Below are 26,773 nucleotides of genomic sequence, written 5' to 3'. Positions count from 1 at the left end.
AGAAGTGATGGTTGGTGGGGAAAGCAAGGGGACAACAGCACCTACCATTCAGCTATGTTTAATTCCCACGGTAAAACAAACGAGGTTTTCATGCTAAAGGGCTCTGCTTCCACAAGGATCCTCACCTGAGTATAAGAACACAAGTCTACCAGAATAAGGCCTATGAGGACAGGGATCCTGTTTTGCTCACTCTGTGCCTCTCATGGTCCTGGGCACAAAACAAGTACTCAATAAGTAGTAGATGGTGGTTGAGTGGTTGGCGGATAAATGAATGGATGAAAAGGTAAACTGATGAAACGGTGAAGCTCAGCCTGCTAATTAAAATTCCGTTGAACCGGGGCGCCTGGGTGGCGCAGTCGGTTAAGCGTCCGACTTCAGCCAGGTCACGATCTCGCGGTCCGTGAGTTCGAGCCCCGCGTCGGGCTCTGGGCTGATGGCTCGGAGCCTGGAGCCTGCTTCCGATTCTGTGTCTCCCTCTCTCTCTGCCCCTCCCCCGTTCATGCTCTGTCTCTCTCTGTCCCAAAAATAAATAAATGTTGAAAAATAAATAAATAAATAAAATTCCGTTGAACCTACATACACATCATTTCCTGTGAAGGGCTGCTCATGCAATACCTGCAACAGCACTGGATATTTGTCCTTCTTCTAAGTAACAAGCCAGATTCATCTGCTCTGTTAAGATCTTTTCCCACATGGACCCCACCCCCTACAACAAAACTAGGTATAATGGAAAATGTTTCCGTTGAGACTAGAAAGAGTTATTTCCATCTTGATTCTCACTGTTCTTGAGTGACTTCAGTCTTAGATGCTGCCTGAAGCAGGTTTCTGATGCCCTCGTGGGTTGTGCACTTGGGCCTCTGCCCTCCTCTTACTGTTTACCACCATACTGGACATAGGTCTCTCCCAAGGACCACACAATGACTGCTGGGTACCTGGAAGCAGCTTCATCATCTATTCAACTCTTTATGTTTACAGACTCTTTGCTTCTTTGTATCACTGAATGGAACAGACCATGAATCACAGGTTATTAAATGAAATTACTGTGTAGGTGTACAATCATTGCAGGGAATAGGGAACAAAAAGATAATTCTAGACCAGCTTTGCTATGTGTGAAGATTGCCTTAAATGGTTTTTGAAAATGTCACAAAAAAGATATGCGATAATGTACCTGGGCACATAGATACAAAAAAATTGTGTCATATGCATCATTTCAAAAGAGAATAGTAAAATGATTACCTCTTATACATTGTTTGGCAGTAAACAATGCACCCACACACATCATTCTCACTGACTGTCAGAAAGATTCTGAGAGATAAGCAGGGCATGTATTTGAATCTCCATTTTAAATAGAAAAAAATCGAGGCTTTAAGAGGTTCTCTGACTTAAACTCATACAGGCCAGTAGGAGTGTGTGTCTTTTGGTAGCAGAACCAGAACCAAGCTCCTAAATTCTAGCAATGCCTTAAGGCTTTAGGGACAACCTTTTTTTTCTACAGCAAACATGATGTATAGTACCTGGTTTATTTCCTGAGTAGTTGCTATTTTGTCCCGAAATAGCAGAGGGCCGGTTGGAGGCGGTTTTCTTATCATGCACTTTGTAGCTGTCAGGTGCTATACGAATGAGACAAAAGAGAAAAGACATATTTAGTTTCTCAAAATTTATTCAGAAACATTCACCTAGTCAACGTTTGCTGCTAACCTTTGTGTTGGGTACTAGGCTAGATTCAGGAAATAAAAAGACGAAGCCGTTACAACTCTTGCCCGTTCAGTGGTAACGACACATCCCCAAATCAATGGCCACGGCTCCACCAATCCTATAGAAGTGGCAAGTTCAAGGGTCCATGAAATCATTTACCCTGGTAGTCCTAGTTTATACATAAAGCAACCACGTGGAGGCATGACTGCTATCCAAAGTCTCTGATCTTACTTCTTACAAAGTTCATGCATTAGGAACCCCCAAAATTCCAAGAACATATAGGTCACCAAAAAGGAACCAGGAGATACAATTTACCAGGATTTTGAAAAAGCCTCTGACAAAAGTTCCATAACAAAGATTATTAAACAGACTAAGGGAAATGTATTCTAGGAAAGGAATGAAGAGGAGAAATACCAGGTAATTGCTTACATCAAGTATAGGATCCTATACTTTAAATATATTGCTCTTTTTCTTTACCCATATTACTTTACTTAATGTATTTTCAGAGGATATTTAAAGGATGTCTGCTACTGTTTCAGATACAAATCATGCCAAAAACCAAGCCGGTGAGTTTTCCTGCCTCCTACTCTCTGCCTTAAAACCTGCACTGCCCCGTCTTCCCCACCAATTAAGGCAATTCCATCCTTCCACATGATCATACCCCAAACCCTGGACTCATCCTTGACTCCTCTCTTGCTATCACTCCCCACGTTCAATCTGTTTAGTAAGTTCTTTCGGCTCAACCTTACAAAACATCCTGCCACCTCTACTGCTAGCTTTATGGTCATTTCCTCCCTGTGTGGTTGCAATATCCTCTTACCCGGTCTCCCCGATCCTCCCACGGACCCCCGTTAGTCTATTCTCATCTCAGCAGCCAGAGTGATCCCATTAAAACACAAGTCACATCACTCTTCTGTTCAAAACTCTCCAACAGCTCCCACTCTGCTCAGGGTAAAAGCCAAGGTCTCCACCACGGCCCAGAAGGTACTATATGGTCTGGCCTTTACCTTGTGCCACCTTCTCTCTTAATTACTCAGCTCTAGTGATATTCAGTTCATCGCAGACCTTTGAGTGGACTTGAAATGTTCTTGTCTCAAATAAGCAGGTGGATTTCTGGGTCTCTGCTCACATATGACATTAGAGTTCTACTGAATTGTTTATACTTTTTCAAAGTTTATTTATTTATTTTTGAGGGCGGGAGGGGCACACAGAGAGAGAATCCCAAGTAGGCTCTGTTCTGTCAGTGCAGAGCCTGACGTGAGGATCAATCCCACTAACTGTGAGGTCATGACCTGAGCCAAAATCAAGAGTTGGATGCTTAACTGACTGAGCCACCCAGGCACCCCCCATTCTTGAATTGTTTAAAGTACCACCCCTACCACTCATCACCTCGCACACCTGAGCCTGCTTTGTTTGCAGCGCTTGCCCCCTGACATATTACATGTTAGCGCCCTCTCCATGAGGCTGAGGAAATTGACACTATCTAGAAAACAAGAATTGTTTGCCCAAGAGTTTTTTAAACTGAAAGGGTGTTATAATAATTATGCTTCAAGAAGACTAAATTTAAAAACTATACTCAAGGTGTATTAAAAGCAAATCACTAAGAAAATAAATTCCCTAAATTTACCTTTGACATCTACATGGGGAATGCACCAAATTTTTGTGGCTCTCTTTCAATTACATATAGTGTTAGCTGTGGAAAATCAAAGACTAAATAGTAAAATTATCTTATACAACTCTTTTAAAATCACCCAGTTTTGATCTGTTTGCTTCAAATAACAGCTTAAAACACAAATATCGATCGACTGAAGTTTTATTTATTAAGCTTCCTTTGCTTTATTTGCAAGGAAAGGTCTGTAAAGATACAGTAAAAATGAGCAGATAGCAAACAAAAAATTAAACAGCAAAAGGCCTCACTCAGTGGTTTCTGATAGGACTTTGCTGCTAGAAAGTTTACCAGGCAAGCTACCACTGGAAAGGAGCAACACTGTACATAGTTGACACACAGGCCCTGACACTGATCCGGAAGGGAAATCAGAAAGTAGGTTGGCTCCTTTAATGCTGCAACATATCCTCTCATCCCACTTGCCAAGAATTAGTTGCCAGTTAGCACCATGTGGCAGGTGAAACCCATGCTGGTCAGTCTTGACCTCTAGTCTCACATCTTTAGAGATAGCCTCTAAAAATAAAAAAATAAAAAAAAAATGACTGTATTTGGAACCTTTGTTGCTTACTGTGTGTAGAACAATCTTTCTCTTTATTCTGCAAGTTAATCTTATTAAAATTGCTCATAAATAAGTTAGTTGTTAAGTAACATAACAGAAGGAAGCAGAATGCAACACATACTTGGAGTCCTAGGATTATAATTTTCTTTTTGTTATATAGCTACCTCCAGAACTCAGGAAGTAAAGCCTTAATTAGTAAGCTTTTTAAGGATCTTCTATTTATTATTTTTAGTTAACTGACAAGGACTTAGAATGATTTGATTAGACTATATTTCAAACGTATTTCTTTCTTTCTTGCCTTACTATATCTGACATAATTTAATCTTTCTCTGGCGATTGCCTATCTGCTGTGTCCCCAGGTCCTGACAATAGGCATCAATCCTAACTGAATATTACATAACAGTCTCCTCTGAAGGAGATTAAAAAGGCTGAAACACATGTTCAGTCCAAGTGATTATTCCAAATAATAACTAATAAAAAGCTTCTTCTGGGTGGGGGAGGGAGGGCTATACTTGCTTTATTATCTTGAAATTCAAATGTAAAAAATACATTTCTGTCAAACTGGAGGTCTGGTTACTCAAATCCCCATCTATCTGCATCTGACTTCCATTGGATCTGCTCCAGCTGAACATCTATCTGCCTGCCCTCTTTATTACTATCTGAATCTCAGTAATTCATTTCTATTCCAGAAGATTTCCTATTCATTCTATCCCAGAAGACTTTCTGAGTCCTGTTTATAACAAGACAAATTTAAAATCTTAAAAATGTTTATGTGCATGAAAAACCAACATTTAATTTAGTAAAATAAAAGTAATTTAAAAAATGGTCTGTTTAGTCCAAGATTATATACTGTTACTGTCTAACCTGTAGGCTGGACATTCATCTGAAGTTTTTAGGTTACCTTTCTGCTTTTCTATCAGTCTTGCCCTTCCACCACTGTTAAGAGTTATTATTTCTCCAAACGCCTCTCTGGTTGACACTCTATTGTGATAAGAGGGAAGATATAAAGTCAAACAGATCTGGGCTCAGGTGATATTCAGGAAGTTTCTTGACTTCTCTGAGTAGGTAAGTGTCTGTGTGTGTGCGCGGGGTGGGGGGCATACTGCCTACTCACAGGGCTGCTGGGAAGATTAATGGAAAAGATGTATGTTAAGAATCTGCCAGGGCGCCTGGGTGGCGCAGTCGGTTAAGCGTCCGACTTCAGCCAGGTCACGATCTCGCGGTCCGTGAGTTCGAGCCCCGTGTCAGGCTCTGGGCTGATGGCTCAGAGCCTGGAGCCTGTTTCCGATTCTGTGTCTCCCTCTCTCTCTGCCCCTCCCCCGTTCATGCTCTGTCTCTCTCTGTCCCAAAAATAAATAAACGTTGGAAAAAAAAATTAAAAAAAAAAAAAAAAGAATCTGCCATACAGCTTAGCACGCCGACAGGTGTTTAACAACCATTCCTTTTCTCTCTTTCCCCCTTCCATGGAGGTCCCGGGCCCCCCACACCCACAACACTTGCGTGGTGTAGCAGTGTGTTTGCAAACTTTGAGGAAACGGTATGTGCTTTGGTGTCAGGTGACCTGGCTGTGTCCTAAATGGGCTGTGAATCCTCAGCAGACTTAACCTCTCCATCTTAACTTTCCCATATGTGAAGAGGGACGATACTTAGGGCTGTAAAGGGCTGTAAAAATTAACGAGACTCCCAGGCCCACCACGAGGCTCAATAAATGGTAGAAAGCATTTTTTGGCACTCTCCTTATTCCCTGCACAAATGTGGGAAACTGGATTTCTGTGTCTCCAGGGCTTTGCTTACCCAGCACCAACAGGGACAGTAAACTTGTGTCAACTTGGTGACAGTGGTCCTGGCGTGCAAAGTCTGACTCACCTGCTGGCTTCAGAGGTTTTTTGTTTTTTGTTTTTTGTTTTTTGAACAATCACACCTCTTGGGGGCCCTCAGGTAGGCCAGGCTTGTTGGTATGGCTTTTAGGGTACAAGCTTCCTTTGGAAGAGGTAATCCTCAGTGTTTCTGGGACTTACAGAGATAACAGTTTTCTGAGATTTTTTTTTTTTTAGAGAGCGAGAGTGAGCAGGGGAGGGACAGAAGGAGACAGGTGGGGGAGAGAGAATGCGAGTCTCAAGCAGGCTCCGTGCTCAGCGTGAAGCCCAACGTGGGGCTCAATCCAGCAACCATGAGACCATGACCTGAGCCGAAATCAAGACCAGACACTTTAACCGACCGAGCCACCCAGGCGCCCCAAAGAAGTGACAGATGTGAGTGAGCTTGAGCACCATCCAGGTCAGAAGGGATTAACAACTGAGGACCTGAAATGGAACTTCCTTCTTTTTTCTTCCCTCTCTTTTTAAAGACTTTATTTTTAAGTAATCTCTGCACACAACGTGGGGCTCAAAGTCACAACCCTCGAGATCAAGAGTCACATGTTCCACTGACTGAGCCAGCCAGGCTCAGATTTAATGCCCTTCAAGTTACCATCACATTAGGTAAAATGAGCCTTAAAAAAAAAAAAAAAAAAAAAAAAGGAAAGAAAGAAAAACAAACCCAAACCCTCCATTATAATAATGGGAAATAAAATCTTGTGATTTGGTTTTAAAGCAAAGTACAGGGAATTTCACTACTTGAGAACACAATGAAAATAATTTATTTAAGATTTCCAACATTAAAAAAACTGGAAATCCTAGATGACTAGCAGACAGGATTGCATATACCATTTTTTATTTTATCATTAAAAAATACCATTTTTTAAATGACTCAGGTGATTTTCCAGAATTAATTTGAATCTCTTTCATTTTTTTATAAAGAAAACTGAGTCATCCTCCATGATGCTCAATAAGTGTTTGCTAGCCTTGTAAAATCTCTATTGATCTTCCTGCTAGCTTGAAAGCTTTATTCCATTAGTGCCACATCTGAGAGTGTTAAAGAGGAAGGATGCAGAGAAGCATCCTTGCGGTCTGGGGTTCTGTCTCTCTCTAAACCACTCTGAAACAAAATATAGAGACGACAGACATTTGGAGCTTTCATCTGGTAAAAATCCTGCAGCTCCAGTAAATGCCCCAGATGCACCTCTAAAATCCATATCCTCTACAATTCACTGTGTTCCTTGCAATGACTTCCCATAAAGGTCACGGGCTCTCACTGCTTTGTTTCTATTTTTGGCTTTATGGTCTGTTGAAGAGTCTCTCTCAACAGATCAAACTAATGGGTCCCAACCAATGCTCAATTTAGTAAAAAAGCTTACTCTGACAAGACATTTATGACTACAACCTTAGGAACCATCCTGAGTTTAAATCTCACTGAATGACATGTGGTCTTGACGTCCACAAGGCTAATGTATTCCTGTCACTATTTTTAACAAAGTTTAGCCATCAGGCCCAGGTCTATATGGGTTCTTCTTTGCTCTATTGTTCAGCTGGACTTGGTGGACACCCGGCTCAGCGTACGCGAACAGCTTTGGGACAGACTAAGTTAGAGGACAGGACAAGAGGTTGAGCCATAGGCAACTGCCACTTCTGTAGTAAAAAAATGGATGAATATTGCAACTTCGTAGGTCTACCCTAAAAGATTCAGTTTGCCTGTCCGGGAAAGACTTAGCACAGCAGGCGTCAGGGAGCTCTCCTTTGAAAGGCCTGGTTTTGCTCCAATAACTCTTAGCTCTGAGTCTGACTATAAGCGGAGTCCTGAATCTTCCTAATGAATGAATCACAGAGCCTGGGGTGGTCTTGACAGACCCTTGGCACACTAAAAAAATTACTTATTTGAAAATGTGACTACAGGGGCGCCTGGGTGGCGCAGTCGGTTAAGCGTCCGACTTCAGCCAGGTCACGATCTCGCGGTCCGTGAGTTCGAGCCCCGCGTCAGGCTCTGGGCTGATGGCTCAGAGCCTGGAGCCTGTTTCCGATTCTGTGTCTCCCTCTCTCTCTGCCCTTCCCCCGTTCATGCTCTGTCTCTCTCTGTCCCAAAAAATAAATAAACGTTGAAAAAAAAAATTAAAAAAAAAAAAAGAAAATGTGACTACAGAACACAGTTGTGGCTGCCAGTTGAAGAATGTTATTGTTTAGAAAAAAAAAAAAAAAACAACAGAGAACGATTACAGAGTACTTTTCAGGCAATTCAGTGTTTCACCTAAAATCTTCTGCTGTAGCATCCTTTTACTTATTTACTTGACCGTTAAATTTTGTTCTGATAGAGCTGCCAGGAGTATTGCAACATAGATATTAAAGGTTTTATCCAATGTTATTAATGACATTTGCATCATAACAAGGACAGAAAGCAAACCTCAAATGACTCTTCTGATTGTTCTACATAATGGAGAGCTTCTCAGTTTAAATTCCTCATAATTGTATGTGAAATTATAGGAATGGTGAGGCTCAAGGGAGCTGACACCAGACAAACCTGGGTTCAATTTTCTGCTTTACCTTTGTTTTCTTATTACTGGCAGACAGCACTCGACTCGGGGACACCTTGTGCTCAGGACTGGGAAGAAAAATTAATGTGTCTCCTGCTACCACTTTTCTTTTTCTGAATCCCTAAATCCCTAATTCTAGATTACTTCTTCAAACTCTGTTTTGGAGCTTCCGATTCCCCCAGTATTTTCTCTTCTCTTCAGAAAAGTGGTCTCCTCTTCTGGCCTGAAGCATGCTCTCTATGTTAGTCACTTTCAAGTCTGCATTTCTAAGTATGCTCTCTCAAATACAGTCCCCATTTCCCACCTCTAGAGAATATATGCTCCTGTATCTGTGTGATCACTGGAAACTATGCCAAAAGGCAAACTAACTGTCCTCACAAAATCAGCTAACCCCGATTGTCAGTCACTTTGTTACCGTATCAATGGAACCACCACACTCCCAGGGTCAGAAATGTTCATTTTTTTTCCAATAAACATTTACAGGCACATTCACGGGCCAGCCACTGTACCGTGCACAAAGAGCACAAAGATGAGAGGACACAACATCTACTTGCAAGATGCTTATTAACTTTTGGAGGAGACAATATGAAAACACATGAAATTGTAGCCATGGATCAATTCACTTTTTAAAAATCAATATACCACAGAGGATTAAAAACCAAGCAAATGATGTAGGTAGTACTACAGGGAGTCAGAGGTGGGAGAAGATACTAAGGGCATAGTAGTGATACAAAACTTCATCAGATAAAGCTCTACAAGAATGGAGAGAATCTGTGTAAGTGAAGAGAGAAGCAGAGAATATTTATGGTTGGAGGATGCCATAAGCAAAATTATCTAAGCAATTAAGAAAAAAAAAAGATAATCAGGGCACTGTCCAGTCAGAACAGCAGGTTTAAGATGGTAGGCAGTTGAAAATAAGACAAACAGGCTGAGGTCAATGCCTCCTTGAATTCCAAGTTTGTGTGGACTTTACCCTGAAGGCAGTGAAAGTCACTGAAGTGTGTGCTGTGGACCTTCTGGCTGTGAGCTACTGTAACTTCGGGGGATTCTGGGTAAATAAGAAGTGAAGCCCTATAACGAGCCTGTTGGAAGTGTATAAAAAGTGCCTACCATCTTAACAGAAACAGTAAAAGGAAACCAGACTAAAACAGACATCTTAAGATTTCTGCTTTCTGCATAATTTCATAATTATTCAGATTTTCCCATTCACCCTTAAGATGTACCCAAGAGATAAGTACTTGACCATTAAGGGAACACAGTGACCCAACCGATCACAGTGAAAACCATGCCTGTCTGTCATTGAGGCAACACAGAACAGGAAGAATAGTCAGTGCGGTTGTCCAAGAAAGGAGCCCAGGGCAGCGAGGTAGCACCACCCAGGGATCCTCCCTAAGGCTTCAGGGTCTCCTCTGCTTCGAATCCTGCAGGAAACGGGACCCCAGCCACCAACTCCATGGAGCAAGGGCAGTGGGGAGGATGAGGAAATGCAGAATGGAGGACATATGCCTGGTTGGGAAACAGGTGGGGTGTTTTGAAGGTCATTTTGCAGGAAGGTCAAGGAAACAAGATGTGGGCAGAGGCTGACTGGTGTCTTTTATCTTTCATAGATCGCCACAGGATAGGGAAGCAGCCTCTGCATTATGCAAATTTATAGGCATTATGCAAATTTATAGGCAGTGTATATAAGTACAGATGTTGAAAAACAGTGCAGACTGTAATTTGCCCTTCCACACCAGAATAAACCCACTTTGTGGTGTGGTATAAAATCTAGCCACATTTAATTCAACATAGCAATAAGAATAATGAACCATTTATTCAACAATCTATTGCTCATTTCTTGTTGCAAAAACAAATGCAATTAAGAACATATTTGATAATACATATCAGAGTCTCACGTTTCATCCTTATTCATTCTGCTGACAGAAACAATTCAATTAAGATTTGCTTTTTCTCTGTATTTCATGCAGATAAAACAAAAAGTTACGACTTGGTGGCTACCATAGACTGCACGGAGAATTTTAAGTTTAGGGGGAGCTCATTCGAGCAACAATGAACAGTGACTGAGTCATTTTCTGATTACTTCATTTCTGCATAATGAAGAAAAATGAAAAATTTATGACCATGATAGAAAAGGATAGTCAACCAAAAGACAAAGAAATTTGTCCAATACTGAGATAATACAAACCCAATACAAAGACACTGGTTTTATAAATACAATTCAGTATTGTCTACAGTTACATGATCCATGGGAACTGAATCCACCAGAAACACTACTCCTCATCTTTAACTATATCATGAAAGCAGAAGAATGGAATAGACACACATAGTTATTTATTAATACTTTATACTCCATCAATGTCCAAAAGGAAGTTGCAAAAGTTACACTGAAACGTCAAAGTGAGCATCAAAAATACTGACCAACCATAAATTTTCACCAAAAAAAAAAAAAAAGATCCAGTTTTTATGTATTAAATCACATATGGAAGGAAGAGCATAAATGTTACCTAAATAAGAGCAGAAGATAATTCTGTCAAAACAAGTTACCAAAATATTTTTAAGGGATCAGGAGTGGGCAGCTTGTTTGCCTCTGAAGAGCTCTCATCACAAACCATTGTGCTCTGAGCTTAAAGAACCCTAGATGGTCTCCAATTAAATGGAGCTGGAGTTATTTTGTCTTTGACACTTGGCAGGGTACAGTGCTGTGATAATGCTCTATTTGAGAAACCTGAGGGCAGGGGCCATGCCTTTCATCCTTAGGATCTCCAACTTCAGCGTTTAGCTCGCTATCTGGCACATATGTGACACTGAACAAATGCTTGAAGGGGATGAGAGATGGCTGGAGGGTGGGTGGTGTACCCTGACCAAATTGTGGCAAAAGCCCAGAAAGGGAAAGCATTCTCGACGAGTAAAAAGAAAAAGTATACACGTGTTCATTTTTGATGGCTGCTAAGATTATAGACAAAAGGTGACCAAAAGGATTGCCAGATTACAGTCATACTCACTCTGTGTCCGGAAAAAACCCAGAAAATACTTAATGTAATTCCAGCCTGGTTTTGACGTGACCTCAGGCAGCCTCAAAATCAAATGACTGCTTTTGCAGCCATATAATAGAGAGGTCTGCCCAGTATCACTTCTAGTGGGTATTCTGGGAATTGGAGCGACAAACTCCAAATACAACAGAATATTGCCTGGACTGCATGGGAAGAAGCAGGAAAACATTACAGCCTCTGTTGGAAATATCAGAAAGGTTACAAAACAAGCATTTCAGCTTGGAGGCATCTGTAAACCCCAACATTTTCCCAAAGCAACAGATTTAATCGATTTGTTTTGATAATCTGCTAAAAAGACAAACATCCATTCTAGCTGAAATGAAGAAAACCACTGTTTAGAAAAGCACACGTCCCATATGTTTTTTTGTGTAGACTATTGGGAATCACTTCTTCAGCTGTTTTGTTTACCACTAAAAGCAGCTACTTGATTCACGGTACAAACTCCTGATACAGTGGGCTGACTGGAACAAACGTGACATCCTTTAAATCCAACCCAAAACACTTTGATCTAAAAACAAATAAATAAAACAAACAAAATCCTTCCTTCAGCCAGATGGCAACATTATAAATAGAACAGAAAAGGCAGCATCTTCCACCTGCATTAATATAAACCAGATTAAAAGGCAAGCCTCTTCATCCCCATGGGTGATGTACCTTCCTGGTGATTTATCACCAGATGCTAGCTGCTACACAAATTATCTCTTTCTCTGCTCCATAATACAAGTAATGTTTATGACTAAGCAAAGATGGGGGCAAAGTACAGAAAAAAGGAGGAAAGCCTAACCATATTAAAAGTTTCCTAGTTACACTGGGAAATAGAAAATTAGCTATAGTCTCTGTAATTTACCAAGTTTCAACAGCTGGATAGGGAGTTTATCAAATTAGACCCAATTCAATTAAATCCAATGTGTAATTAAAAGCAACTATTTAAATAACTTGGAGAAAAACAATTACTACTCAACTTCATTACTCTGCTTAATTAAAGTAACCAACTGAAAGAAGATCCTTTTACTTTTAGCAGGATAATGATTTATTTTAAGAAGAAAACTAAAACTGCTGATGCCAACAGTTTACAAATGATTACTACAGGCCACAAAATAGAAAAGCTTTCATACTTAAATACAAAATAAAATTATCAAGGTAGAAGATGTATATATAGTTCTCTGAATCCCAAATAAATAACACAGTTTTAAACATTAGTTTTGCAAAAAAATGTGAATGTAATTTTAATCCTATACTATTGAGTTTAATCTGTGAAAAAACCACATATACAAGACTGTAGAATATCAATAATTAACTACTCCTCCTCTGCACAACAGTAAGATACTTAACCCTAAATTTTCTTATGCAAACTCAGAAAAATGCAATAGGAATGAGTGATAACTGATGAAAGGTTAAGGTTATTCCAATTCATTTCAGGTAACAGGAGAACGTTTAACCTCCTGTTAAATTGTTTAAAATTATGCGCCAACCCATGGGGCGTCTGGTGGCTCAGTTGTTGGAGCGTCCGACTTCAGCTCAGGTCATGAGCTCGTGGTTCATGAGTTCAAGCCCCACGTCGGGCTCTGTGCTGACAGCTCGGGGCCTGGAGTCTGCTTCAGATTCTGTGTCTTCCTCTCTCTCTGCCCCTTCCCTGCTCATGCTCCCCTGCTCATGTCTCTCTCTCTCTCTCAAAAATGAATAAACATAAAATTTTATTTTTCAATTATGGGCCAATCTAGTCTCCCACTGCTGTCACTTCTACATCTGCGTCCTCTCTCGTGTTATCCTCTCTTGTTGGAACATCAGCCTTGCCATCTCTTCAACTGTTTAAATGCAATCCATCTTTTTTCTTTCTTCTTCTTTTTAATATCTTTTTTAAAAAGGTTTATTTATTTTGAGAGAGAGAGAGAAAGAGAGAAAATGAGCAGGAGAGGGGCGGAGAAAGGGAGAGAGAGAGAATCCCCAGCAGGCCCTGCACGGTCAGTGCAGAGCCCGATGCGGGCTCGAACTCACAAACCATGAGATCATGACCTGAGCCGAAACCAAAAGTCAGAGGCTTAACAGAATGAGCCACCCAGGTGCCCCAGCTTTTATTTTTTAGCGAAGTTTTAGGTTCACACCAAATTGGGTGGAGAGTTCAGAATTCCCATGTGCCCCCTGCCTCCACATATGCACAACCTCCCCCATTATCAACAATATACTGCACTACGGTGGTACATTTGTTTCCATCAATGAACCTACACTGACATATCATTATCACCCAAAACCCACAGTTCACAGAGCTCACTCTGGGTGTTGTTTTGGGATCTGACAAACATAGAATGTCACGCATTCACCATTACAGCCTGGTAGAGAGTCCAATCCATTTCCCATAGCCCTGCTCAGGTCTCTTTCTCATGAAATCTTTGAAGCTATTCCTACCTCCAACACTTTTCTTTCTCTGACTTCTACTGAGCTCCCAAGTCTGCCTCACACTGCCTGGCACTTGATTTCATTCCATCTTATGTTGTTTTTAGAATGTATGCTTCCAAAAGTTCCCAATACTGCTCATCTCACAGGATGCAAAGCAAAAAATGTGCTTTAGAGTAAAAAACCAAACCCAAACAAAAAACACCTGGGGAAAGGCTTGCTGCATTTCTCTCTTGGAAAGTCATACTGTCAATTTGCATAGGGAAGGCTCTGGGCCATTCCATGCCTGTTACCTAATAAATGTCTACCCAGCACTTTTTTTCTAACAGAACCCTGGCTGACCACGACACAGCTCTGGCCAAGAAGTTGACCCCTGCAATTGTTAGGTGGGGTTTGTGAGAATGCTCCTTAAAGGGGACGTGCACTCAAGTGGCATGGCTCCCCACTCTCCCTTTTCTTCCTGTCTTGAAGATGGGTGTGATGTTCAAGGTATACAGCTGTCTCGTAACCAGAAGGTGAGGCGAGGGGGAAGCTAAGGCAAGAACGGAGACCTGGCCCGGACATCTCTGAACTACTGTACTCTTTACTTCCCATATTTCCTGCAGGTAAGAAAAAAGAAAGCTCCTAACTTATTTAAATCACTTTTTATTCAGTACTCACAATTAAAGGCAACCTCTAAACTGACAAGAGTTTCCACTAACTACAGAATGAAGTCCAAGCATGCACCAAAATTTGGCCCCAGTCTACCCTTCTAGTTTCTACTTCCTCTAGTCTGCAATATGCAACACCTCAATCCTAGGCACTGAGGGCTGGAGGCGAGATTCCGGATGGGATTTTGAGGCAGGTGAGACTAAGAAAAGGCAGAGGATTTGATGTTAAGTGGGGGGACAGGGGCAATAAAAGGCTCCAAGAACATCGTGTGAATTACTTAGGAAAAAACAACACGCACAAAACTAGGTGGTGGTTAGATGATAAGAGTATCTCCTATGTTGTGTCTTAGAAAACGGCTTGTCATTCGAGGCATTCATAAGTGGGCTGGACACACTGTGGGACTCTGTAAGTACTTCCTATTTTCCCCTTCACTTGGTACATCATGGATCTTCTGTATTCTAATTTTTTCCAGAAGAAAGCAAAACAGGTGCTGGTTCATCATATTAAAGCAGATCAGCATTTAGTTTTGAAAGTAGCAGGAGGAGCAAAAGTTAGGGCAAAAAAAAAAAAAAGTAAAAGACGCCAGAGCAGAGTTTCAATAACCTCATCTGTAATAGAAAGCAGCTCCAAACAACTTGGGAGACAGTGGATTTCTGAGCAGAATGTGAAGGGTTCCCAGAGCACCCCTGGTCATCCAGAACAACTCTTGCCAGCATCCTAAGGCCCTATGTGCAACTCCTCCTGACCACAACGGACTCGCGGATGGGTTACAGTAGGGCTGCATTAGCTTCTCTGTCAGCCCTTTATAAACGTAACCTCAGAGTAGATGCTGACGAAAATAATAAAAATTCCAATTGATTTAGCTTAATTTTATTTAAAAAATAATCGATGAGCTTTTTGATACTACAGAAAGACTATGAAGACAAAAATTGCAAGGCCCATAATCCCATCACCTGGATAAGCCATTTTTTTAAACTTAAAAAAGAAATGCCTATCACACGGTTAGGAAATGCAAATGGTACATGCAGCTGTAAAAGAAAAAGAGGAAGCCCCTCCCTCCCTCTTTTCTTTCTGGGAAAAAAGTTTCTGTGTTCACGCAGATGTGCTTTCTGTTTATTCAAATCGTCATGCTGTGTAGTCTTCTGTCCCTTTCTTTTCTGTCGATAACTTTACTCAGCCTACTTTTCCAGTCGTTAACTGCACTGCATTTTGCCATTTCCACTACATGCCTACAGTCATCAGTTATCTTTGTCTCCCCTTCTAACTCTGAAGTTCTCTGAATCTTCATCCATTTGTGAAACCATGGTCCTGACTGAGTACTATTTATCTTCCTCTATTAACACTAACACCTGGTCCCTTGCCCCCGGAGTTGCTGTATTAATCTCCCACAATTTAAGCCTCTTTGCTTCTGCAGGTCTGGACACCACCGAGAAGGCGACCACTTCCAAGGAGGAGGACTACAAAAAAAAAAAAAAAAAATCTCCAAGGCGGCTTTACCTCTCTGGGAGAGGCAGGGATGGGGTCTGCGAGGAGCCCTATTAGGGCTGAATCAGAAACTTAAAAACTAGGTTTTATGTGGATTTGCTTACCACTTCTTCCCCTCTCAGTTTTTTAACCAAACCTGGATCCGTTCAAGCAGCGGCTTCTGCCAACTCTGATAGATGTTGTGGGCTGGGCTGGGATTGAATTGCTTCTCTGGCACCTTCTCTGTCTAGGAAATGGAGCAGTGCAGCAAAGGGGTAGAGCGCTGCCTGGCCGCCCAGGGCCCACTTCACAGCCAGAATTACGGACTGCTGGGTCAGGGAGCGTGGAGACGGGCAGAGCGCCAAAGCTCTTCCTCCCTCTGAGCCTCAGCCGGTGGGGACAGGCTGGGGATGAAGGCTGAAGGCACCTGCATGGAGGATAGTGTGGACTCCCACCCAGGGGGCTCCACGCAGATGCTGTGTTAGGACTCACACTGCCAGTGACTTTTTGGGATATGTGGTTTGTGGATCCATTCGCATCCATGAAATAATTATGACTCTCGTCCTGGAGTGCACAGAAATGTGATGAAGCCAGGACTTTGGTTTGTTCAGAGTAACCAGGGACTCCCGCCAGGACAAGGGACTTAGATGACCAAGCATTTCTTCAGTCCTCTGCAGAAAAGAAAAGGCGAGATTTAAAGCATGCTGCTCTTCTCTCGTCATTATTATCTTTTTACTGGACCTGGCTTTTTATTTGTTGGATTTCTTTCATTTGCTAGACTCAAAATGTCCCCAAATGGAGGATCTCAAATTCTGGAACCTATCAAATATCTAAATGTAGTAACTGATGAAAACAAATCCAGCCAAAGGAAAGGACGCCAGCCTGAAAGCCCAGGAGCGGTTTCACGGGGCCCTGCAACGCTCAAAGGCACAAAGACGGCTGTGTGGCAGGCGGCAAAACCTGGCGGGCTGTCAGGCCAGACGGGAAGGCTCTTGACAGGCCGGAGCACTGATGACCCCTAGGTTTATGGGCTGCAGCTAATATGCACATGTTCATTTCAAGTATGCTACATCCATTTCAAATAAGAGAAGCCAATTACAAATTTGCAATCTGCCTAAGCTACAGGTCCCTCAGAGTCATCAAGAGCTAAGCCAAACTAAGCTGATAAACGGACTCCTCTGTTCTAAGTGCCTTGGATGCATTTTCTGTGACCATCTCTTACTTGACAATCTCCACGCAAGGGTTGGTATCGAGGCCGGTTGGAAAAGCCAGAAGGGAGGTGAGGGCGGCTGAGAGGGTAAACCCGTACAGCAAGCTCCTTCCAGAAGAAGTGAAAACAGTCAACAAACGCTAAGTGGAGGAAGGAGCTGCTGTGAGCCAGGCTGCCCTCCTTCCATCCCAGGGAGCACCATATTGGTCACTGGCCTGGCTTGTCTCCACACTCTGTTCTTTATTTTTTTTTTTATTATTTTTTTTTCAACATTTATTTATTTTTGGGACAGAGAGAGACAGAGCATGAATGGGGGAGGGGCAGAGAGAGAGGGAGACACAGAATCGGAAACAGGCTCCAGTCTCTGAGCCATCAGCCCAGAGCCCGACGTGGGGCTCGAACTCACGGACCGCGAGATCGCGACCTGGCTGAAGTTGGACGCCCAACCGACTGCGCCACCCAGGCGCCCCACACACTCTGTTCTTTATCCAAGAACCTGCTCCTAGACAACCCATGTTGTTTTCAAAATTCCAGTAGAGTCACTGTCAGAAAGGAAAATATTTGAAGAACTGTCTGGGCTTTCTAATGAAATGTGAATGAATCTCAGTGCAGTCTCTGGGTGCTCCCTCGAACCTGCCCCTTTTTCTGGTTGTACCGGGAACAGTCCATGAATACCATGGCAATGCAGTTTCTTTTTAGTTTACAGATGAAGTACAAGCCCAAGACTTCCTCAAACCTTGTTGTTATTTTACCTCCTTTGTTTTATAGCATTGAAAAGCCTTAGAAAAAGTGCAAGAGGGTGTGTGCTTTCTGTAAAGAGTGAAGGAGAGAGGAGCTGTGCTAATACTGAGTTTGGTCTCCATGGAGACTAAGGAAGGAGGAAAATGATGAGGATGGGGTAGGAAGCAGAGATTGACAGAGAGCACGAAAATCAGCTTTCGAAACAGAATACGAGCAATTTGAGGATAGATCATTTTACCATTAGTTTAGAATTTTAGAAAGTGTTGAATAATTCTGAGCATATTTGTTTCATGAAGATTCTATGATGGCATTACTACATAACTGATGAAACTGGCTTTTGTGGCTCATCAGGTGCATATGTGGTATTTTAATAATGTGAGTGTATGTTCCAGCTTTCAACCTGCCATCCTGCAAATGAACTTCTGGAACATAACCCACATAGCATAAAGAATTGCTTTTTTGTTTGTTTTTTTAAACACTACAATAGTCTAGCAAATATGTATAAGCTAGGGGTCACAGGTGATTATGTTTTAGAGCTAGCTGAGAAAGGAGGTTCACTTCATAAACAAGTATAATTAGTCATTTAGATTTTTTGAATATCTTGTCTTAGAAACAGTCTTTCGTATGTTTCTCAGTTTAGCACCTCTGGATAGGCTATTCAATTTCCTTTAAGCAGATTTTTTTATAGCAGGCAGGCTGAACTTGACTTTGTAAACAAATATTCAGTAGCAAAAATATGGCAACTACTGATGCTCGAAAGAAACTCCATTTTCCATATGCCTAAAAGACAGCCTTCTTCATCGTTGAAAACACTGTGGACAAGCACTTACTCACCTCACAGCAGGAATGGGAAAGATGAAAAAAATAGCTGATGCTGTCTCATTAGTCAGAGTCGTGTTTTACATAAGGAAACATGCACCATCCCTTTTTAAAACTCACTCTGCTAACTTTAAAACATCTTATTCATAAAAAAAAAATCACATTAAAGTAGTACGTGGACCACACTAAAACTTATGATCTAGGTCTCTGCACTGAACAACCAGTTACATACAATTTTTGATGTATTAATATCTGTCCTCTATAATAAACCATCAGCCTCAGCTCTATGAGCTTTAGTAACATGAAGGTGTAACTCAACTACACAGAGAGACAGGAATAAATATGAATGACATCGCTGTGTTAATCTTCATCATCAAGGCTGATTTTTAAGTCCTCTGCCTAAACTTGTACTGTGCTGGGCTAGACTAGGTGGGCTCGACAGGTAAGCTTCTGAGAGCTCTGGCATAAGTGATGTTTTACTTCTATATCTGGTCAAGTAATCTCTCTATAGCAAAGAAAAAATGTTTCTGCCATGACCTACACGGTGTCAGAAACATTACTGCCTACAGCAAAAATAATGCAGAAGGTACATTCTATTATGTAGTTTTTCAGCAAAGAACTGCCCCCTTGCCCTGTCCCTTCCTCACTCCACTGGGCGGCTGCCACACTGTCCAGTCTGTGTGGAGGTGTTGCTGCTTCCCATCAGAACGAGACTTCCCACGATGACAGCCCAAGCAGCCCCCCTCGTATTCCTTGGAAATTGAACTGGATCAGGTCTGGAGCCCGCTCCATGAGACACCTTGTACTAGCAAGAGCGTCCCAGTACTCACCCAGTATGGACAGAATGGGGACTTCCCTACCTCCAACCCAGAGCCCTTGGCCCCACTCCACACACATGCCAGAAGCCAAACAGCTTTATTCCCAAGAACTTAGTGGACATATCGCCATGTAGCATAATTCTTCTCTGTGAGCAGTTCCCTAAAACTTACTGCCACTTACAGCCATCAGCACAGGTACTGCCGATGCTGGGGTTATACAAATAACAATACTGAACGGACTCACACCAACTGGAGATTACCTTAGCTAAGTTTGCATGCAAGAATGACCACTTTTAGGAATGCAGACAGAATGCAGTCATTTCATTGGGGTCTATGATAAGACACCTGCTAGCAACACATTTCGGTTTCCACTGATCTGGAAATTATTCTAAACCAGCTTGAAAAGTTTGACTCTGATTTCACTCGGAGAAACAAAAACAAAAACACAAAAACCTTAGTCCTTTCATAAGACTCAACTTTACACAAAAAGTTTAGGTTGAATATAAAAGCTAGAAACACTATCCTATTACTATGCAATGTTTAAAATATTGATTATAAATCTTTATATCTTGGCTTCAGATTATTATAAACCTTTTTAGATTACTTAAAACCATGCTTCAAATCCTAATTAGAAATGTCCAACTTAGTATGCAGTACTTCTACTCATTCAACTCTTGCCCCACAGGCTCTCAATCTGCTCTCTTGTCTAGCATCAGATTAACTCCGTGAGGAAGGAAAAGGGGCCCGAGGCTAACAAACGAAATAACTCTACAACACCAAATACCACTGAAAACACTCATAATTGATCCTGCAAAACAGGAGAAACACAGAGTGCTCATTATAAAATCCAAGTTCTAAGAAGGAAGTGAGACAGAACCACCAGACAGGGAAAAAATATATGAGCAACAGTAATAAAAACAAGAACTGTGAGAGTCATTCATCAAGCCCCATCTATAGAACAAGCACTGTGCCAGAGGCTTTACATACATCCAGTCTAATTCCTAGAGTCACCTTGTAAGGTAGGCAATTAGTGTCCCCATGTTACACCGAGAACACAGAGACAGAGAATAATGAATGGCTGGAATGCGATAGGAAGCGAGCTTGGTTTGCCTCCAGAAGGCTGATCGTTGAGAGCAGGTCAGACAAACTCACCTGCTGAACAACCTGGAGAATAACTGAGACCTGGTGCTGAGGTCTGAGAGATGGCCAGGGGCTTTATTATTCCTTTTTCTTTAAATCATGCTTCTTTTTTCTTTTATTTTATGCAGAATTTACTCTCGAGCCATAAGTTTTTGTTTCTTCGGTTTCTTCTGGGATATCTTTTTCTTCCGTGCAACTTCGTCTTCTGGTTTAGGAACAGTCTCTTTTCCAGTGAGGATCATCTCAATGTGTCAAGGAGAGCTCATGTATGGATTAATCCAACCATGAGCCCCGTAAGTTCTACACAGCATCTTGGGGGCTTTGTTCACCTGAATGTGCTCAATGACTAGAGAATCTACATCTAAACCCATCTCTCCATTTTTAAGCACGTGCAGTAAAAATTCAGCACTCTTTTCAGGCCACTGACTCTATAGGTCCTACCCCACTGTCTGGCCTGGGTACACCAACCACCTCAACCACTGTAGCAACAGAATGGCACACATTATTTCTGCAGAGTGATGTCTTTCAGATTCTTGGTGGCTTTTCGGATATGCATACCCTTGATAGCCTGGGCAGTATCATGTGTGTTCTTAAAGTGGACACGAAGATTTGAACCTCTTGATTTGCATGATTTTGTTGGGTTTTCCAGGTCAAGTGAATAGCGAACCATTTTCAGAGATCACCTCAGGCCACTTTTCGGAAGAGGAAGCCATTATTATTATTATTATTATTATTATTATTATTATTATTATTTTCTGATAAGAGAAAGAAACAAGTGACTTTGTGCTTTTGATGAGCTGTCCTGACTTGACCCTAAGGAGAATTTTCTCATCTCCTTTGTGAAAGTTCAACCATGCACATGTAAGTGCACATAAAGTCACAGTAGTTTTACAATTTCACAATATTTCATACTATTGAAATCTTGATAATGCCTGTTACTTTTAAAGAGAAATTGGGAGGTCTCTAAGACTACAGAAATAGAGCTAAGACCTTCAGTGAAATCATAGAAAGTAAGCCACATGGGATGAAATCCTGTTTCTCTTTCTTACCGCTCCCTTCCTTAGATTAACTGGAAGGCATAAAATGGATAAAGAAATAATACTCCTAGCAATCTGATAGATACAGGATAAGTGTTTCTTTTTTTTTTTTTTTTTAATTTATTTTTGGGACAGAGAGAGACAGAGCATGAATGGGGGAGGGGCAGAGAGAGAGGGAGACACAGAATCGGAAACAGGCTCCAGGCTCTGAGCCATCAGCCCAGAGCCTGATGCGGGGCTCGAACTCACGGACTGCGAAATCGTGACCTGCCTGAAGTCGGACGCTTAACCGACTGTGCCACCCAGGCGCCCCGAGTGTTTCAACCAAGTGGCACAAAAACAGACTAGATCAATGGAACAGAATAGAGAACCCAGAAATGGACCCACAAACATATGGCCAACTAATCTTTGACAAAGCAGGAAAGAATATCCAATGGAATAAAGACAGTCTCTTCAGCAAATGGTGCTGGGAAAACTGGTCAGCAACATGTACAAAAATGAACCTGGACTACCCTCTTACACCATACACAAAAATAAACTCAAAATGGATTAAAGACCTCAATGTAAGACAGGAAGCCATTGAAATCCTAGAGGAGAAAGCAGGCAAAAACCTCTTTGACCTTGGCCACAGCAACTTCTTACTCAACACATCTCCAGAGGCAAGGGAAACAAAAGCAAAAATGAACTATTGGGACCTCAGCAAAATAAAAAGCTTCTGCACAGCGAAGGAAACAATCAGCAAAACTAAAAGGCAACCGACAGAATGGGAGAAGGTATTTGCAAATGACATATAAGATAAAGGGTTAGTATCTAAAATCTATAAAGAACTTCTCAAACTCAACACCCAAAAAGCAAATAATCCCCGGAAGAAATGGGCAAAAGACATGAATAGACACTTCTCCAAAGAAGACATCCAGATGGCCAACCGACACATGAAGAAATGCTCAACATTACTCATCATCAGGGAAATACAAATCAAAACCACAATGAGATACCACCTCACACCTGTCAGAATGAATAACATTAACAACTCAGGCAACAACAGATATTGGTGAGGATGCGGATAAAGCAATCTCTTTTGCATTGCCGGTGGGAATGCAAGCTGGTGCAGCCACTCTGGAAAACAGTATGGAGGTTCCTGAAAAAGTTAAAAGTAGAACTACCCTAAGACCCAGCAATTGCACTACTAGGTGCATATCCAAGGGATATAGGTATGCTGTTTCGAAGGGGCACATGCACCCCAATGTTTATAGCAGCACTATCAACAATAGCCAAAGTATGGAAAGAGCCCAAATGTCCATCAATGGATGAATGTATAAAGAAGATGTGGTATATATATACAATGGAGTACTGCTTGGCAGTAAAAAAAATGAAATCTTGCCATTGGATGGAACTAGAGGGTATTATTCTAAGCTAAATTAGTCAGTCAGAGAAAGACAAATATCATATGACTTCACTCACACGAGGACTTTAAGATACAAAACATGAACCTAAGGGAAGGGAAGCAAAAATAATATAAAAACAGGGAGGGGGACAAAACATAAGAGACTCAAATATGGAGAACAAACAGAGGGTTGTGGGAGGCAGGATGGGCTAAATGGGTAAGGGGCATTAAGAAATCTACTCTCCAAATCATTGTTGCACTATATGCTAACTTGGATGTAAATTAAAAAAATAAATTAAATTAAATGGTAAAAAAAAAAAGAAAACTTCTAGTTATAATTAAACATACTATTTCTAAAAGAAAAAAAAAAAGGTTTCAACCATGTTCTCTGCCAAAATTCAGGCTATAGAATACAGCTGATATATGTAGCTCAGTCTTACATCATATTGATTTGTATTTTGTCAAAGGGAGACACATTAATTTTATGTTCAACTGCACCATTAAACAGTGTAAGACCTAAAACTGTGTGCATGATTAATAAAACCTTTAGGATGCACCCAGGGGCCCCAGGTCCATGCTGTTTCTATTTCCTAGGAATTGAAAGTAACACAAGTCTTGGGGCGCCTGAGTGGCTCAGTTGGTTACGCATCTGACTCTTGATTTAAGGTCAGGTCATGACCTTTTGGTTGGGTTCATGAGGTTGAGCCTCGTGTTGGGCTCTGAGCTGACAGCAGGGAGAGTGCTTGGAATTCTCTCACACTCTCTCTGCCCATCCCCTGCTCATGCGCGCGTGCTCTGTCAAAATAAATACACTTAAAAAAAAAAGTAACACGAGTCCATGGCCACTGCTTTTTTTCACTTTTCAAAAGGAAACACAACTGCTTTCAGATCCTCTGTATTTTGCTTCCCACTAAATTCACTGGGCTATCATAAGAAACTGCTATTTTCAAGTTCAGAATTAAGCTAGGATTATATTAATAACTGAGTAGACATAAGTGACAATTTCTTTTTCAAAACAGTACAGGCCTGGCAAAAAGGAAATCTTGGTAAGATAGTTAATAAGATGGCAAGTTTGAGAGTCTGGAGCTGACATACAGACATACCTAGGGAGTGGCGAGCTTAGTGGTCAGCTTCGTGCCTGTTCTCGCTCCGGCTATGACGAGTAATCTCAGGCTGATGGCCAATCGAACACTGCTAGACTCAGCTTGGACTCAGTTTAATACAATGAGCTGGTCGGGCTGGGCAGGTTACCTTGGTTGGCTTAGGCAGCAACTCAAAGGCCAAAGCATGATCCCTGTGCTGCCAGGTCAGGGCAGGATTACAGACGATAATAGGTGAGAGGTGGGAGCTGGAGGCTATGTATGTAATTACTCAGCAAAATATTTAATGAGCAGGCACCGTTCCAGCCATAATAACACAAAGATAATGGTACTGAGATTAAAGTCTCCTAAGGGACACAGAAACAGATAATTAAAATACAGTGTGGTAAGTACCATGACAGAGGTATGTGTGAGGTTTTGTGGAGGCACAGAGAAAGGCAGGGCAGGCTTCCTGGAGGAGGGGATGCCTGACCTGACTCTAAAGAGTACACCTGTGGATGGGGGGCGGGCCCCCCCCATTTCTGGACAAGGAGAAGGCACGGTAATCCAAAGCAGGAAGTAGTTTATCTGACACAGGCAAAAGGGCAGAGATGGACATCAACTTGCAATTGTGACAACTAGAAAAGCTGTCAACTTCTTTCATGACTGAAAGACGGCACCTTCATTTCTTCAAAAACACTTTGTTACAATACAGAATTTTTTTTCTCACTTGCCGTAAGGTGGACACCATACACTTCATATAGGACATTTGTTGCTTCATAATTTTCGAATGTGAAAAGAAAACTTTAGGCTTTACAGTAAAATAAGAACTAAGTTTCCAGAATTATTACAATGATGAACAGAGGGCTCGTGTCCAAGGACACGAAACTGTCAAAGGTAAGAGAAAAGCCCAGGGTTAAGATAAAATTATTTCATCTTAAAAAGTTTTTTTTCAATCCTTACTTTAATGATCACTTTTTCTTTTGGATTTTTTTTAATGCTTATTATTTTTGAAAGAGAGAGAAACAGAGCATGAGTGGGGGTGAGGCAGAGAGCGAGAGGGAGACACAGAATCTGAAGCAGGCTCCAGGCTTTGAGCTGTCAGCACAGAGCCGGACGACGCCAGGCTCTAACTTGGGGCCAGTGAGATCATGACCTAGGTTGAAGTCGGATGCTCAACCGGCTGAGCCACCCAGGTGCCCCTCTTTTGGATTTTTAAGCACAATAAATACTTGATATATTTTAATAATTTACCTCCCCCCCCCCCAATGTATAGCATCAAAATCACTTATCTTGCCACCTTATGATGCTGTACTTAGGTTGCAAAAAAGTATTTTGATTCCAAGAATTAATAATATAAAGCAGAAAATACTGCTAAGATTAAACAAGTAGAGCGATAGTCCAGTGCTTTTCTCATAGAATTAATGGTGTTCTCATAACGGTTTCCTTAGTAGGTCTGATAATTTTGCCTTTTTGGTCATTTCACAATTAAATTTCAAGGTCTCGTATTTGGGAAGGTATTTCCTGCCTCTTTCTGCCTCTTTTAAAGACCTTAAATGCTGTTGCAAATCTCAGGAGAGCTATTGGCCCCTTACCTTGAAAAATGGCATGTGTAGCTTCAGAAAGTTTCATGGCCCCCAGGGACTGATGGTCAAGAGCCTCAGCAGAAGATGTCTTTTCAGCAGTTATAACTTCCAAACTATAGTGAAGTTTCCTCATTTCCTGCCATGAACTTTTTTCAATTAAACATAAATCTTTAAAAATGGGATCCTTAAAATAGTTCTTACAGAACAAGCTTTCAGAGCACTTCTCATTTGAGGGTTTGTATGATCATCTATGGACTTTTGACACAGAGATGTCTGGGTCCCACCCAGACCTGCTGAACTGCAATCCTGAGGCGTAAGACTTAGTTGTGTATTTTTAAATAGATCCCTAAAGGAGTCTGATGTACATCCCTGATTCAGAACCCATGGATAACAGAATTTAAACTAGGATTTGTCTCCCATTGTGCTCACTTCGGCAGCACATACACTAAAACTGGAAGGATTTGTCTCCCACAGGCTTAAGTGATTTTGCACATTTTTCACTCTTTGGCAAAAAAGGCAAGTCTGGGTGTCCTTGATTCACAGTTTAAGAGCTGGTGGGCTTCAGCCTTCCCCTTCCAGCAGCTTGCAAATTGGAATCTGCATGCTCCTGCGGGTACATGAAGGCTTTCCACCAACAAGGAGTTCAACCTTTCTGCTTTGGGGTCCTTTGGCGAAAGTCAGGTTGGATCCTTTCTCAGGATAGTATTTTTAAATGCATAAATTAAAATACAAAGCACCATAAACAATACAACCATCTTTATTTAAAAGGTTATCCAGACATTAAAATGTAATGTGCTTCCTTATTAACCCATTAAATAAAATCTAGGGGCAGTCTAATAACTGCCATGATTTCAAAGCTGAGATCCATTTAAACTATCTTTTAAGATATCTGAAACCGTAGTAAGATATGAAAGTATCAGACTTCTATTGGTGCTAACACTGCTGTAGGTTTATTGCTCACATTAAAGGAAATGTTCAGTTTCCAGAAGAGGTCACTGTAAATAAAGATGCAGTTATTTTCCTCTGAATTTATAAACTCCTGATTAAGAACCCTTGTTTTAAGGCAGTATATGTACATGGA

At 41.4% G+C, this 26,773-nt stretch overlaps 1 protein-coding gene and 1 pseudogene across 12 annotated transcripts in view; both read right to left on the bottom strand.

Moving 5' to 3' along the window:
• The window catches only part of MAP7 (microtubule associated protein 7), a 178,942-nt gene that overhangs the window by 62,641 nt on the left and 89,528 nt on the right, over nucleotides 1-26,773 (bottom strand). For 11 of the 12 annotated variants that reach the window (XM_040449082.1, XM_040449088.1, XM_040449092.1 and 8 more), the window contains exon 2: nucleotides 1,515-1,610. In XM_040449082.1, coding sequence (XP_040305016.1) covers nucleotides 1,515-1,610 — 96 coding nt within the window. Of the gene's footprint in view, nucleotides 1-1,514; nucleotides 1,611-4,784; nucleotides 4,808-26,773 lie in introns of those variants that run through there. The other variant, XM_040449087.1, reaches the window with a different exon arrangement.
• On the bottom strand, nucleotides 20,709-21,384 carry LOC121013414 (60S ribosomal protein L17-like; annotated as a pseudogene).

The sequence above is a fragment of the Herpailurus yagouaroundi genome, unplaced genomic scaffold (genome assembly GCF_014898765.1).
Source record: "Herpailurus yagouaroundi ecotype Mexico unplaced genomic scaffold, PumYag 198, whole genome shotgun sequence".
NCBI classification, from domain to species: domain Eukaryota; kingdom Metazoa; phylum Chordata; class Mammalia; order Carnivora; family Felidae; genus Herpailurus; species Herpailurus yagouaroundi.
Note: the sequence above shows the minus strand (reverse complement) of the source record. Positions and strands in the feature narration are given on the sequence as shown.